Below are 16,449 nucleotides of genomic sequence, written 5' to 3'. Positions count from 1 at the left end.
TTGAACACTTGCCGTGCCCAGAACCTCCTTTGCCACCATCCCTTGCCTGTTGCTTTGGGTGAACCCTTTTTCGCCTCTCACCGTGCTTCACCGTGAACCCCGACACCGGTCATCGTTGGATCAAAGTCCAATTCAGGTAACTAACTAATTTATTTGTTTAATTTGAATGTTTGATTGCCTAATTTGGATTATCTTATCCTAATTTGATTTGGCGTGAAGTTTAGATATGAGAAATTTTATGTGACGGTTTATAATTTTGTGTAAGAATAATAGCCTGTTTTGAATAAAAACAATTAGCAAATAACTAAAATTTATTATGGAGCTCACAGCATGCTGTTATTAGGTATTTCTCAAATAGACAATTTTCTAGTTTGATATAATGCATATATATATGCTAGATAATTAAGGATTTGATCTTTGAGATTAAAGGTTAAATTCCTCAGTTATTTGTTCAATTTGTATATTTGATTGCCTAATTTGGATTATTAGATTTTGCTGACACCTAAATGTTGGCTATTCATTTAGGGTTTAATTGCATAAAAGAATTAGAGATTAATTTTTTAAACTCTTAATTAGATTGAATATTTTAGGAGCATTTGCATTAATAGAATTAATTAAAAAAATATCATTAATCGTTATTGTTTATTAAAAAAAGACTCCCTTTCTCTTTTCTCTTGAGGCCTGGCCTCCTTTGCCCCTTCCCCAATCTCCTTTCCCCTTTGGCCCGGCTTGCGCGCAGGTCTTCTCCTGCGAAGTACAAGCAGAGAAGCAGGGACGGAGGCAGGGCATCGCGCGGCATGATCCTAAAAGGCCAACAGGGCAGCTGGCTGCGGTGGCAGGGGCCTTGCTCGCCTGCTGGCCGGGCTTAAAAGGAAGAAGAGGAGGAAAAAAAAAGAAGAAAAATGATTGAATTGTTTAATAATTAAAAAAATTCTAAGTCACAAAGAATTTGAGGATCGTACAAAAAGACATTTATATTCCAGGAATATAAATTCTAGATAGTTAACAAACGCTCTCAAATACTCATAAACTTGTCCAAAGAACAAAATTATAAAAAAATATTTTTCAGTAAAAAAATTTCCCGAGAATAAATGGTTAATAAATACACCCTTAGTATTCTACTTTCAACTCAAATTAAATACGGAGTCAATCCATATAATTGCCCATTTTTTTTAGTTGAAAAGCTGCTTATTCTTCAAATGTTACAATTTAGGAGAAAAATTACCAAATATGGATCCCACGTTGGGTTGGGTATGACTCGCTGAATTTACATTTTATATTCATGGGTTATAACGGATTAAGCGGGTCACTTTAAATCGGATCATTTTCAATTTGACCCACTCATTTGACAAGTTTTGTCACAACACCATAGAGCTCATTTAATAAAAAAGTAGTGTTCTAAGATTTCGAACTAAATTATGAGCCTTAGCATGGTCGAAAGGTCATTGTTTAGTATCTTCCTATTAAAAGAAATGAGCAACGTGAGCAAATGTAGGCAACTGGATGACACTGATAGATGCTTCTCTCCTCATGTACCTGCGAATTTGAGTTTTCGTTAAATCGTTGGAGGAACTTGCTTCCAGCCATGTCTATTACAGTAAGTCAATTACTAAAAATGACGAAATCAGGAGCTCCTTTTGTCTGAGTGCTTACGATCCTCGCAGACCGAGATCTTGATTCAGCGATCAGGACATTATCACCTAATTGATTTCCACAAGATTGGGGAACACGACAGACAGCAAACTATCGCCACAACCTAGAACATACTACAAAGGGAGGAACCGAACCAGTGGATCTTGACACATCTTTCTCTAGTGTCCATTGAAATCCCCTGTAATGCTACATCTGACATCATTCTCATAGTCTATGTCGCATCCTAGATTAATTCACCCAAGTATTGTCCGTCGCTTTGGCTCGTTTCCTACCCAACCTTACGTTACAAATAAGTACTTTTGCCTTGCGTTCCAGGCTAAAGGTGTGTAATTTGGTTCATTCATGTCCTTTTGCCATCTTAAAACTCTGTCAGGAGCCGGTCCTCTATGTGACAATTATTCTCGACTAGCCAGAGTAGGACGTTACAGTTTGTGCCGGGTGAGAAAAAGCTTAGTCACAATCAACCAGGGGGGGTGATGTATCGAAGTCGTTATATGGTCCCCACGTTGGTGTTCGTACACGACCCCGCCCGAAAGCAATTCCAGCCCAGGCGTTGACCGAATCCCCTGGAAGAAAAAGAACACGTTCCGAATCATGAAAGAATCCTTTGTTTAGGATTCCTTAGCTGGGTCTTGCATCTGGAGAATCCTTTGTTTAGGATTCCATAGCTGGGAATTGCATCAGGCTAAAACAAGACTCCTTCAAAGGAATGCTTGATGGTATCCCGTTAAGCAGAGCCATCCAAGAATCTCTCCCCCTCTTTCCAATCTTCGGGGGCCCTGCATTTTAGGACCGAATTATCTGATCATCACGAAATGGAGGGTTGTTGGGTCCTCCTTCTTTATGATGCTATAAATAAGAGCAGCAGATTCCGAGAGCCCGGCGGGGAGATTCCAGGCCTTGATTGTTCCGGTGTTTCGGTTCTTGATTTTGGCCTGTTGGGTCTCCCCGGAAAGTGGCTTCGCAGCTTAATCTCAATTGCGTTTGGTTAGTTCCTGATCCCTCTCTCTGAGAGTCAAACTGTTACTATTTGCCGGTGTTAGCTTGGGAAGAGTTTGGAGGGCGATTGAGACAATGCCGAGTTATTTTCTTGTTTTGTCTTTGTATGGTTCTTAATGAAGAGTGAAATAAGTAATTTGGACTCCTGTCAATTCCGTGCTTCTCTGTCTGCTATACTCTGCTTCTGCTAATTGCACGTCTTATGCGATCTCTTAAAGAATCAATTAATATCAATTTCTTTCGGCCAGCAAAATCAACGCGTCTGATTACTTGCTGTTGCATGCGTGTGGGCTGATGATAGTTCATGTTCTGGTCTACATTTTGCAATCCAATGACCGTGGCATGCTTCCCATAAATTGAGCACCGTAACTTTGCGACTGTCTCTCTTGACTTGTATTAACCTGTTTGCGTTTGAGAGTCCTCAATTGTAGTAGCTTTCTCAACGTCTTGGACAATCTAACTCGAATGGATGGATTGACTTCTCTGGCCTATAAAACTAGTCCTCTAGCGAACAAACAAGAAGGAGGCCAAAAGAAGAGCCACTAACTTCCCGTTTCGCTAGCTTTTCCAACAGGAGTTTCAAGGAACTCCAGTTATCATAGTTTTTCAACAGAGGAAATTATTTCCAGGGGCAAGCGAGCTCTTCAACAATGTATCTGGTTGAGAGTAAAGGAGGCGCAATTGGGTGCATGTTGCTCTCCCTCTTCTTCTTGGGGACATGGCCTGCTCTAATAACTCTTCTCGAAAGGCGAGGCCGCCTTCCGCAGCACACTTACCTTGATTACACAATCACCAATCTCTTGGCTGCTGTGATTATTGCTTTCACCCTAGGTGAGATCCAGGCAGGAACGCCAGAGGCACCAAATTTCTTGCAGCAACTTTCTCAGGTGAGTTTTTTTTATTTCCTCTGTTACTCGAGGTTGATGGAAGTATGTTAGAAGGAAAAAGAAGTAAAGGTAAAGGTTTAGTAGAAGCACGTAGGAGGGGAGTCGGCAGCAATTTCTGCCCAACCAAGTGAAGGACATGGGAAGTCTCATTATATAGTTTGCAATTACGATTATAAACTGGAAAAGAAAGAGTCTTGTACTTCGATAAATGCTGAACCAGTTAGCCTTACTTATCAATGAAATTATCAAATTTAAAGTAAGGCTTTTTGGATTAATAGAAATACTCAGTATTTGCAGTTCTTCATGCATAATTGCGAGTCTGGTTCAGATTGGGGGTACTTTTGAAAATTTACTTTACTTTGGTTCTATCTCCTCCAATTTATTGATGGAGAGGGCTTGCTTTCATTTGTAAAAGTAGCATCTTAGTTTCAACAAGAGGCATCCGGCTTGAACATGTCGGCTGACTTAACTCTCTGTCCATGAACAAAATTACGGAGTTGGTGTAAAGCTTTAAATTTTATTGGTATCGCAAACAGCTAGAGAAGCCTGGTTAAAGTGTAGATGCCCAGACATGCTGATTAGTTCGGGTGTAATTTATTCTGATGTCATCCTTGAAATGGTTTTAAGACTAATCCATATGAATTTTGATAGCTCATCCTCAGTTTACCCACACCAAATGTCACATGAACCCGAAGTTTTGTTTATATTGTTCATCCATACCATGAAAACATACTATAATTCTATCTCCTGACATACCAAGAGTGGAGAAGCAGTATACACGGTCATGCATGTGACGTTGCAGGATGACGTTATCTCATCTAGTTTTAATATCTGTAAATTGATTGATGCAGGATAATTGGTCGTCGGTTCTATTTGCAATGGCAGGTGGCATTGTCCTTGGCCTTGGGAATCTTGCATCCCAGTATGCATTTGCTTTCGTTGGTTTGTCAGTAACAGAAGTCGTCACTGCCAGCATAACAGTCGTTATAGGTCTCTTCATCTTCCATCTCCCTTTACTTGTATTTGTGCTAGTGATGAATTTGTAGTTATATAGAGAAATGCTTGATGTACGGAAAAATTCTACAAAGATTCGATTTATTCATCAATTGATATGGTAAGAATTAATTTGGATTAATGCACTCCACTACGAGATTTTTGAGTCTTTTATATAGTTTAGACATTTTGTCTTTAAAGCATCAATCCAAAATTTATGAATACATAATGCACAACTGCACGCCATTATGTATGTCTCTCTGTATGAACAGATTCAACTTTATCTCCAGGAATTGCGTGAATAGGAGTGGCACAACTAACATGATGCTTATTTCTTTTATCCAATTCTTTGCTCAGGCACGACCGTGAATTACTTTCTGGATGACAAAATAAACAGAGCGGAGATTCTTTTCCCGGGAGTTGGTTGCTTCCTGATTGCAGTTTGTCTTGGCTCTGCTGTTCACGCATCAAATGCTGCTGATAATAAAAGAAAGCTGAACAATCTTCCTGGCAATGGCAAAGTGGACGCCAGGTGCATCTGCTTGTTTATGAATTAAGAGCATGAGTAAACTCAAATGTGTGAAATGATAAAATTTTATTTCGTAACTGTCAGGAATTTGAAAGATTAATCACCTTTTTTTTTTTTTGGTCAGTGATTAATCACCATTTGATAGCAGGATTTTTTCGCTCTAAAGTTGACTCAGTATCTACATGAAGATTTACTTAAGTATCTCTTTCAAACTACTCCATCTCTCCTACATGTTTGCTCTCCTCCGTCACTTTTTTTACATGAATGGAGGAAATAAAAGCCTATATTTGTGGAATTTATACGAAATCCCTGGTCGGCCTACTTATGCAAGTTTTACTAGTAGAGGAAAAAAGAAAAGCAAAAATGAACTGTGCAGGTGAATGGATTCCCCATTTGGAGATTATTCTTTGATGTATGTTGTTAATTTCAAAACATCTATTAATGTCGATTACTTTAATTTTTAGGACAAGTGTTATAGCCTTTTCCCTTTGAGATAATGTATGATGCAATCGTTTTACATCTTCCTCAGGGTCATAGATGCAGATGATGGCACAACTGCTAATGAAGGTAAGAGACTTTCTGGAGCGATGACTGCTTCTCTAATCCAACAAGCTAGGAAATTTATAGTCTAATGATGCTTGCATAACAGGGCGAAAAGATATGGAAAATGGGAACGGATTCACATGTAAGGCAAAAGTAGGGACTGCTGATTTTCTGGTCGAAGTAGAGAACAGAAGATCTATCAAGGTTCGTGAAACCACTTCAACTATGCTAGTGGAACAGATTTGTTTATTATCTTTTCCACATTCCAAAGCCTTTAGCATCAAGAAATTGGAGCGTATTAGCGTTTCTCCATTTTTATAATTTAAATGCATATTTATTCTTGTAGGTGTTTGGAAGAAGTGCGGTGCTCGGACTGAGCATAACTTTCTTTGCTGGATTTTGCTTCTCTCTTTTCTCACCGGCATTTAATTTGGCGACAAACGACCAGTGGCACACGCTGAAGGAAGGGGTTCCTCACTTGTCTGTTTATACAGCATTCTTCTATTTCTCTGTATCGTGCTTTGTCTTGGCCGTCATTCTAAATATCAGCTTCCTTTACTGGCCGGTGCTCAATCTACCCAAATCATCATTCAAGGCTTATTTGAATGATTGGAATGGCAGAGGATGGGCTCTGTTGGCGGGGTTTTTGTGTGGTTTTGGGAATGGTCTGCAATTTATGGGTGGTCAAGCCGCAGGCTATGCGGCAGCAGATGCTGTTCAGGTTAGTTGACCAAGCTAGAGGGCACCAATGGATTGGTCCGATAAAAGAATTGACTTGACTCGAGAGTTAAAACTTTTTGGTTCATGGCGAAACTGTTAAAGAATTGAACCAAACTGAGAACTGAGTCTCCGTTCAGTTTTTTATTTCAGAATCATTTCCAACTTCGTTTTTGTCTTTGTCAATAAAGCAAAAGATCATAGGACTAAAGAGCGGACTTTTCATGGTTTTTATGGCCTGAACTGACGGTAAAACCCAAATGTATTCTGTCAACCTGATCAAAAACACAATCCATAACATTCTCATGCTATGACTTTTCTTTCTTTTTCTAACTTTCAATCTGTTCCGGCATGCAGGCGCTTCCACTTGTGAGCACCTTCTGGGGTGTAGTCATTTTTGGAGAATACTGCAGATCATCGAGGAGAACCTATGTTTTACTTTTCGGTATGCTGTTTATGTTCATTGTGGCTGTCGGAGTCCTAATGGCGTCATCGGGGCACCGTAAATGAGCCCTGCTGCTACATTGCCCTGGTAAACAGAGTTCCGATGGTCATATATAATGAAAAGGCTGGATGTAGCAATTGAAAGAAAGCCAAAAGCAGTTAGTACTTGGTAATCAATCACTTGTTGATTGGTCTTGGTAAGAGGCCTGGTTGAGAAGAAACCGCAAGTAGATGCCAGGACAGGGGCTTGATTCAAATTGAGTGCCAAGGGGAATTGAATGTCCAAAACATAAAACGAAACTTCTTCTGTGGACGGACCTGACATGGATTTTATTTATCATGGACCTTCAGTTCATTTCTTTTGCTTTGTAACACCTTTAGGTTAGCAGTGCTTTGAATATCTTTCCCCAGGTCATGTAAATTGAGTCAAATGTATTTAGATTGCTTTCAATAGTTCTATATACTGCAAGTCTACTGCTTGGTGAAAGAAGAAAAATTGCCAGTGGGAATCCAGGGAGCTGAGATTTCTGTTTCCACTGTTTAGTATTTTATACTCCTTGTCTGTCTAATTAGAAATCAATTCATCCATATTTCGTGCTAGCCGTAGTCCTAGAAAGTTCATAGACCTGGTGTACTCATATGCTCTAAACTTCGGACGGTTGCAAAATCATTTCATCTAACCATGACATACCTTTTTTCTTTAGGTTCAAATCCATTTCAAGCTAGATAAGCCTCAACAATTGCTGAAAGATCATATTCTGTATGAATTTTTAAGTCTCAAAAACTAAATCATCATCAAGTTTGTCAAAATTCTGAAATTCCAGAAGACCAACTTGGTTTGGTCTGGGGACTAGAGGGCAAGGCCATTCCTTGCAGCTCCTTTCTCTTGCATATGAAACCATTATCAATTCGTTTCCTGTAAACGAGCAATTTATTCCAAAAGTGCGGTACTTTGGTCTGAACATCCCTCGCATAATTTTACATGCATTTAACGTAGAATGCATGGAGGCTCCCTTACACAAAAGAAAGGGGACGGGTATGGAAAAATTGTCCAGAAGCAGATGCAGATGCAGGCCTAAGGAAAAACTACATAAAAACCAGCCAACTTTGCTTTTGGTTCGTCCAGATCAAAGGGTAAAACAGGAGGGTGACACATGGTCATGAACTTTAACCTCAGCACTAAAAAAGAATGCAAAATTCCAACTCCTAATGAGTAGATGGTTGAGAATTGCACATCAGTCTCTACCATAAGTTACAGCAGGGTCCTCAACACTTGCTGCCCTTAGCACAAGGATGACTGAACCCAAATATAGTTGACGCCTGATTGGTAGTAGATACATCAAAGCACGGGAAGTAATTTAAATCCATGCACTGGCCCCATAGTTTCTGTGGTCCCGAACAAGCATGCTGGTGCCCAATAAGCATTAAACCATTTCTCCCTTTCATCGTTTGCTCCAATAGCTGATGGATGAAAGAACCTCGCTAGTTTTTTCATCGACAGAACTGTAAATCCAGTCAGCCCTCCAGATAATTGATGGTGTTAAAAGGCGTTCTGTTTTCCATCCCAATGACTTCGACTGTGAAATGGAGGAGCAGCAGTGATGATGGCGGTTCTTGAAAGCTTCGTAGAAGACGAGGTATTCCATTCTTCTAAGATTAAAGTCCCGTCTCCGGAATTACCGTCCGATGATGGGATCAGTTCCCTTGCAGTTGAATCTTCCATGAACAGACGACGGTCAACCGAGTTCGCTTCGCCGTCGCTCAGCGGGACTTGCAACGTGCGTGTGCTCTCGAGTGTCCGCTCGGTTTCAGTTTCCGTAACCTCATCTACTTCAGAAAGATTCGACTATTTCTTCTCTGTCTCTACTAATTGGAGAAATCACATTTTCCTTATTAACAATTTATATGTAGGGTTTGCATGGTAACCCTTTAGTTTTTCCGTTCCTTTGGTTTTTTTATTTCTCAAAAAAAAAAGAACATAAATTTATTTAATAATATCGATTAATTTTTTGTTTTGGAATTAAAAAAGTAGCTAGAGAATAAATTTGAAATAAAAACAAGATGTAAAAAAAAAATATAACTTCTTATTATCGAGAATAATTTTTAGAAATAAGTTTTTTCTCTTTTTTTTCCTTCTTCCTCCCTTCTAATTGGTCAATGGAGACTTGTCGCTATCACCCGTTGCCGCCAACTCATCAGTTCACAATAGGGGTGAGCATGGTCCGGGTTGGTCCAGCCACCCCCTAACCCTAGACCAACTCCGTGGTGTCGGTCTCATTTTAGGGGAGGAGACCGGCCCTATGGAGCCTGGGACCCAAGGACCTAGGACCGACCCAATGGGTTCGGTGCCAGTTGGTCAACCAGGACCGATTGATAATTTTTTCGTCTTATTTTTTATACTCCCTAAAAAGCAAACTTACAAATTCAAATTACACATCCATCAATAGTGCGACATTGTGCAACTAAACTATAAATACAAATACATATTTAGCAAATTTAAGATGACACAATTACTAACCGCTCATCGAGATATGGGACAAGATGGAAAGTTTTTGTAATAATCTATTTTTAATATTCATAACATCATATGCAAAAGCGTTTTCCCGCATTTGATTATGTAGAGTTCACTCAACCAAAAAAATGAGCTTCACACCACTTGACTAGCAAATCACCGTAAAGAATCTGCAGTACTACTCTACTCTTCAAAACTTCTACCATTTGACACAAATTGAAAAGCAAAGTGCAGCTGAAATTCATTAGTAAAATACAATTAAACCATAAAAAGTTCAAAATACTTAATATAAACCATGAATATATAACTTCACATCTTGTTAATTCACTTGAACTTCTAAACACCGAAAACAAAACAAACGACACTTAATTAATATTCAACAAAAGTTTTAAATTGAAATTACAATTAGTACTATTGATATAACATTTCAATATAATATAATATAATATAAATGCATTTTACTTAGGTTTGAATATATAAGAGAATTATAAATAATATAATATAATATAATATAATATACGCGGGGTTGGTCAGGGGTTGACCAAAACTTTAGACCCGAGGGGCCTCATGGCAGTGTTGGTCCCAATTCGGTGAGGCCAAAGGACCGACCAGCCCCTTAGGAAGGACCAAGACCGGCAGGTTGGCCAGGTCAGGTGTCCAGGTCGACCCTGACCGCTGCTCACCCCTAGTTCACAACTAGAGAGTTCATTTAATAAAGAAAGTATATATCTCAAGAAATCACCTCTTCTCAAATACAATAAAAGAAAAAAAGAAATATGTAAATTCCAGGCTAAATTATGAGCCTTAGCATAGTTGAAAGGTCATTGTTTAGTATCTTCCTATTTAAAGAAATAAGCAACATGAGCAAAAATAGGTGATTGGATGACCTTGATAGATGCTTCTCTCCTTCTTATGTACCTGTCGATTGAGTTTTCGTTGGATCGTTACGGCAACTTGCTTCCGGCCATGTCTATTACAATTAGTCAATTACTAGAAAGGACGAAATCGGGAGGTCCCAACTTTCCACAAGATTGGGAAAACTAACACTATAGACAAAAAGCCATCTCTACGTCTTAGAATAGATGTAGAGGTGTTGACGTAGATCTTGACACATTTTTTACTAGTATCTCATAAATCCCTTGTAATAAAGCATCCGATATTAATTCTATAATTCGTGTTACATCCTAAGTTAACTCACTCGAGTATTATTCATCGCTTTGGCTCATTTCCTACCTAAATTTATGTCATAGATAGGTACTTTTTGCTAGGAGGTTATTCATCCCGGTAAGGTTTCAAGTCGAAGATATGTGATTTGATTCGTTCCTGTCCTTTTGTCATCTTGAAAGTCTACTAGGAGACAGTTCTCTATCAAACGATTGCTTTCGGTTGGTCAGATCAGATCCTTATGGTTTGCGCGGGGTGAGAACAAGCTTTGTCAAAATCAACCAATGGGGGCGATGCATCGATGTCGTTAGATCGTCCCCACTCTGGTGTCCGAATGCAACCCCACCCGAAAGCAACCCCATCCCACGCGTTGACCGAATCCCTCCATGATTAGAAATATGTATCCCTTCATCTGCGGGCGGTAAACGGCGTGGAAAGTTGGGAACCACGCAACGGCGCGCCCCCCAAAAAGAAAAAAAAAAGGAAAAAAAAAAAAACACGTTTGGATCGTGAATGTATCCTTTGTTTAAGATTCCTTAGCTGGGTATTGCATCAGGCTACAGCTAAAAGAAGATTCTTCAACGGAATGATAGACTAGTATCCAGTTCAGCAGGGCCATCCAAGAATCTCTTACCCTCTCTCCAATCTTCAAGGGGAGCATTGTAGGACCGAATTATCTGGTCATCACGACATGGAGAGTGTTGGGTCCTCCTCCTTTATGATGCTATAGATAACAGCAGCGGATTCCGAGAGCCCGGCGTGGAGATTCCGGGCTCTGCTTGTTCCGGTGTTTCGGTTCTTGACTTTGGCTTGTTGGGTCTCCCCGGAAAGTGGTTTCCCAGATTAATCTCACTTGCGTCTGGTTAGTTCCTGATCCCTCTCTCTCTGAAAGTCAAACTGTCACTATTTGCTGCTCCGGGTAGATGTTTGATGCCTGAACGCTTCTTCTTCGTTCTTCGTCTGCCGGTGTTAGCTGGGAAGAGTTTGGAGAGCGATTGAGATAATGCCGAGCTATTTTCTTGTTTTGTCTTCGTGAGGTTCTGAATGAAGAGTGAAATAAGCAATTTGGACTCCGTCAATTCCGTGCTTCTCTTGGTCTGCTATACTCTGCATCTGCTATATGCACGTTCTATGCAATCTCTTAAAGAATTAGTCAATATCTCTTTCTTGTGGCCAGTAAAATCAACGCGTTTGACTTATTGCTGTTGCATGCGTGTGGGTTGATGATACTTCCTGTTCCGTTCTACTTTTTGCAATCCAATGACCGCGGCATGCTTCTTATAAAATGAGCACCGTAATTTAGCAACTGTCTCTCTTGACTCATATTAACCTGTTCGTGTTTAAGAGTCTTCAATTGTACTAGCTTTCTCAACGTCTTGGACAATCTAGCTCGAATGGATTGACTTTTCTGGCCTATAAACCTAGTCCTCTATAAACAGGAATCCCAAAAGAAGAGGCACTAACTCCCCGTTTCGCTAGGTTTCGCTAGCTTTTCCAACAGGAGTTTCAAGGAACACCAGTCACCTTAGTTTTTCTAACAGAGGAAATTATTTCCAGGGGCAAGCGAGGTCTTTAACAATGTATCTGGTGGAGAGTAAAGGAGGCGCGATCGGGTGCATGTTGCTCTCCCTCTTCTTCTTGGGCACATGGCCTGCTCTATTAACACTTCTCGAAAGGCGAGGCCGCCTTCCACAGCACACTTACCTTGATTACACGATCACCAATCTCTTGGCAGCTGTGATTATTGCTTTCACCTTTGGCGAGATCCGTGCAGGAACTCCAGAGGCACCGAATTTCTTGCAGCAACTTTCTCAGGTAAGTTTTCTAATTTCCTCTGTTATTCGAGGTTGATGGAATGTATATTAGAAGGAAAAGAAGACAAGGTTTAGTAGAAGCACCTATAGGAAGGGAGTCGGCAGCACTTTCTACCCGACCAAGTGAAAGACATGGGAAGTCTCTTTATATAGTTTGCAGTTACAATGATAAACTGGAAAAGAAAGAGTCTTGAACTTCAATGAATACTGAACCTGCAGTTACAATGATAACTGGAAAAGAAAGAGTCTTGAATTTCAATGAATACTGAACCAGTTAGCCTTACTTATCAGTGAAATTATTAAATTTAAAGTAAGGCCTTTTGGATTAATGGAAATACTCAATATTTGCAGTTCGTTGTGGTTCATGTGCAAGTCAGGTTCAGATTGGTGGTACTTTTGAAAATTTACTTATACTTTGGTTCTATCTCTACACTTTATTGACGGAGAAGACTTGCTTTCATTTGTTAAAGTAGCATCTTAGTTTGAACAAGAGGCATCCGGCTTGGACATGTCAGCTGACTTCACTTTCTGTTCATGAAGAAAAGTACTGAGTTGGTGTAAACCTTTGGATTTTGTTTCAAACGTTTGGTATCACATACAGCTAGAGAAGCCCGGCTAAGTGTAGATGCCTAGATAAAGCAGTCTATTTGCTGATTAGTTTCGGGTATGATTCACTTGTATGTCATCATTGAAATGGTTTTAAGACTAATCCATATGACTTTTGATGGCTCATCCTCAATTTACCAACACCAAATGTCAGATGAAACCTAACTTTTGTTATATCTTGTTCATTCATATCATGGATACATACTCTTTCCTGGCATATCAAGAGTGGAGAAGCAGTATACACGGTCATGCATGTGAATTGCAGGATGACGTTACTTCATCTAATTTTAATATCTGTAAGTCGATTGATGCAGGATAATTGGTCATCGGTTCTATTTGCAATGGCGGGTGGCATTGTTCTTAGCCTTGGAAATCTTGCAACCCAGTATGCATGGGCTTTCGTTGGTTTGTCGGTAGTAGAAGTCGTCACTTGCAGCATAACAGTCGTTATAGGTCTCGTCGTGTTCCATCTTCCTTTACTTTTATTTGTGCCAGTGATGAATGTGTAGTCATGTAGAGAAAAGCTCGATGTACGGATGAGTTTTACAAAGATTTGATAAATTAATTCGGTTCCATGCACTCTCAACTACGAGATTTTTTAGTCTTTCAAATAGTTTTGACATTTTGTCTTTGAAGCATCAACCCAAAATACATAATGTACAACTGCACATGTCAGTATGTATGTCTCTCCGTATGAACAGATTCAACTTTATCTCCAGGAATTGCGTGAATAGCAGTGGCAGAACTAACATGATGCTGATTTCTTTTATCCTATTCTTTTGCTCAGGCACGACCATGAATTACTTTCTGGACGACAGAATAAACAAAGCGGAGATTCTTTTCCCAGGAGTTGGTTGCTTCCTGATTGCAGTTTGTCTTGGCTCTGCTGTTCACGCGTCAAATGCTGCCGATAATAGAAGAAAGCTGAACAATCTTCCTGGCAAAGTGGACGCCAGGTACGTCTGCTTTTTTATGGATTAAGAGCATGAGTAAACTCAGATGTGTGAAGTGATAAATTTTATTTCGTAATTGTTTGGAGTTTGAAAGATTAACCACCATTTGATAGTGGGATTTCTTCACTCTAAAGTTGACTCAGTATTCACATGAATTATTTTAGTATCTCTTTGGAACTACTCCATCTCTCCTACATGTTTGCTCTCCTCTGTCACTTTTTCACGTGAGTAAAGGAAATAAAAGCCTATATTTGTGGAATTTATACGAAATTCCTGGTTGGCCTACTCTTGCAACTTTTACTAGTCGAGGAAAAAAGAAAGACGAAAGTGAACTTTTGCAGGTGAATGGATTTCCCATTTGGAGATTATTCTTTGATGTATGTTGTTAATTTCAAAACATCTACTAATGCTGATTACTTTAATATTTAGGACAACTGTTATAGCCTTTTCACTTAGAGATGATGCATGATGCAATCGTTTTACATCTTCCTCAGGGCTAATAGTGCAGATAATGGCACGACTGCGAATGAAGGTGAGAGACTTTCTGGAGTCATTACTGCTTCTCTAATTCAACAAGCTAGGAAATTTGTAGGCTAAATTTGATGTTTGCATAGCAGGGCCAAAAGATGTAGAAAATGGGAATGGATTCAAAGATAAGGCAAAAGTAGGGACTGCTGATTTTCTGGTCGAAGTAGAGAACAGAAGATCTATCAAGGCTCGTGAAACCACTTCAACTATGCTTGTGGAACAGATTTGTTTAATATATTTTTCATCTTCCAAAACCTTTAGCACCATCACATTGGAGTTTAGTCATGTTTCTCCATCTCTATAATTGAAATGCATATTTATTCTTGTAGGTGTTTGGAAGAAGTGCTGTACTCGGACTGACCATAACTTTCTTTGCTGGATTTTGCTTCTCTCTTTTCTCACCGGCATTTAATTTGGCGACAAATGACCAGTGGCACACGCTGAAGGAAGGGGTTCCTCACTTGTCTGTATATACAGCATTCTTCTACTTCTCTGTATCGTGCTTTGTCTTGGCCATCATTCTAAATATCAGCTTCCTTTACCGGCCGGTGCTCAATCTACCCAAAACATCATTCAAGGCTTATTTGAACGATTGGAATGGCAGAGGATGGGCTCTGTTGGCGGGGTTTTTGTGTGGATTTGGGAATGGTCTGCAATTTATGGGTGGTCAAGCCGCAGGCTATGCGGCAGCAGATGCTGTTCAGGTTAGTTGACCAGGCTAGAGGGCACCAATGGATCAGTCCGACAAAATAATCGACTTGAGAGTTAAAACTTTTCGGTCCATAGCGAAACTGTTAAAGAAATTAACCGAACTGACAACCAAGTCTCCATTCAGTTTTTATTTATTTATTTCAGAATCATTTCCAACTACTTGTTTGTTTCTGTCTTTGTCGATATAGCATGAGATCATAGGACTAATCATTTCCAACTGGCCAATCCATAACATTTGCATGCTATGACTTATTTTCTTTTTCTAACTTTTAATTTGTTGCGTCATGCAGGCGCTTCCACTTGTAAGCACCTTCTGGGGCGTAGTCATTTTTGGAGAATACCGCAGATCATCAAGGAGAACCTATGTTTTACTTTTCGGTATGCTGTTTATGTTCATTGCGGCTGTTGGAGTCCTAATGGCTTCATCGGGGCACCGTAAATGAGCCCCGCTGCTGCATTGCCCTAGTAAACAGAGTTTCGATGGTCATATGTAATGACAAGGCTGGATGTAGCAATTGAAAGAAAGCCAAAAGCAGTTAGTAATGAGTCAAATCACTTGTTGATTGGTCTGGGTAAGAGGCCGGGTTGAAAAGAAACTGCTAGTAGATACCAGGACAGGGGCTTGATCCATATTGAGCGCCAAGGGGAATTGAATGTCCAAAACATAAAACTAAACTTCTTCTGTGGACGGACCTGACGCGGATTTCATTCGTCGTCGACCTTCAGTTCATTTCTTTTGCTTTGTAACACCTTTAGATTAGTAGTGCTTTGAATATCTTTCTCTTGGTCATGTAAGTTAAATCAAATGTATCTAGATTGCTTTCAATAGTTGTATATACTGCAAGTCTGCAACTTGGTGAAAGAAGAAAAGTCGACAGTGGGAATCCGGGGAGCTGAGATTTCTGTTTCCACTGTTTAGTATATTATACTCCTTGTCTGACTAATTAGAAATCAATTCATCCATATTTCGTGCTAACCATATTCCTGGAGAGCTCATAGGCCTGGTGTACTCATATGCTCCAAACTTTGGACGGTTGCAAAATCATTTCGTCCGACCATGACATACCATTTTCTTAAAGTTCAAGTCCATTTCAAGCTAGATAAGCCTCAACAATTGCCGAAAGACTATATGCTGTATGGATTTTTAAAGGTCTCAAAGACTAAATCATCATCAAGTTTGTCAAAATTCTGAAATTCCAGAAGACCAACTTGGTTTGGTCTGTTTCATGATAGGAAGTTTGTCAAATTAGCTTTTGTAATAATGGATGAAGAAGAGACATTCACAGAGGGACGTCAAGATATAATCAAACAATCAATAGCTGTCTGGGGACTAGAGGGCAAGGCCATTCCATGCAGCTCCTTTTCTTGCATATGAAACCATTATTAATTCGTTTCC

General features: G+C 39.7%; 1 protein-coding gene across 5 annotated transcripts; it reads left to right on the top strand.

Annotated features, from left to right (window-relative positions):
• The first annotated feature begins 3,302 nt into the window (after nucleotides 1-3,302).
• Nucleotides 3,303-15,976, top strand: LOC104433383 (ureide permease 1). Of its 5 annotated transcripts, none has more exons than XM_010046105.3 (8): nucleotides 10,886-11,303; nucleotides 11,921-12,256; nucleotides 13,176-13,314; nucleotides 13,649-13,817; nucleotides 14,309-14,346; nucleotides 14,429-14,529; nucleotides 14,672-15,046; nucleotides 15,344-15,976. In XM_010046105.3, the coding sequence occupies exons 2-8, from the start codon at nucleotides 12,020-12,022 to the stop codon at nucleotides 15,494-15,496; spliced, it is 1,212 nt and encodes a 403-aa protein (XP_010044407.2). In that variant the 5' UTR covers nucleotides 10,886-11,303; nucleotides 11,921-12,019; the 3' UTR covers nucleotides 15,497-15,976. The 5 variants fall into 5 exon arrangements, with proteins under 5 accessions (XP_039161775.1, XP_039161777.1, XP_010044407.2 ...); XM_010046104.3 differs by having other exon boundaries at nucleotides 10,887-11,303; nucleotides 11,999-12,256; XM_039305842.1 differs by having other exon boundaries at nucleotides 10,890-11,303; nucleotides 11,999-12,256; nucleotides 14,432-14,529.
• Nucleotides 15,977-16,449: the final 473 nt, after the last annotated feature.

The sequence above is a fragment of the Eucalyptus grandis genome, chromosome 2 (genome assembly GCF_016545825.1).
Source record: "Eucalyptus grandis isolate ANBG69807.140 chromosome 2, ASM1654582v1, whole genome shotgun sequence".
Taxonomy (NCBI): domain Eukaryota; kingdom Viridiplantae; phylum Streptophyta; class Magnoliopsida; order Myrtales; family Myrtaceae; genus Eucalyptus; species Eucalyptus grandis.
This window is presented reverse-complemented; position numbering and strand designations above follow the sequence as displayed.

What these genes read in the sequence shown, in the direction of transcription:
- LOC104433383 (XM_039305841.1), top strand. Translation starts at nt 3,303, where the DNA reads ATGTATCTGGTTGAGAGTAAAGGAGGCGCAATTGGGTGCATGTTGCTC. An exon ending in TCTTGCAGCAACTTTCTCAG is followed by an intron (nt 3,540 to 13,175) that starts GTGAGTTTTTTT and finishes CGATTGATGCAG; the next exon opens with GATAATTGGTCATCGGTTCT. An exon ending in CAGCATAACAGTCGTTATAG is followed by an intron (nt 13,315 to 13,648) that starts GTCTCGTCGTGT and finishes TCTTTTGCTCAG; the next exon opens with GCACGACCATGAATTACTTT.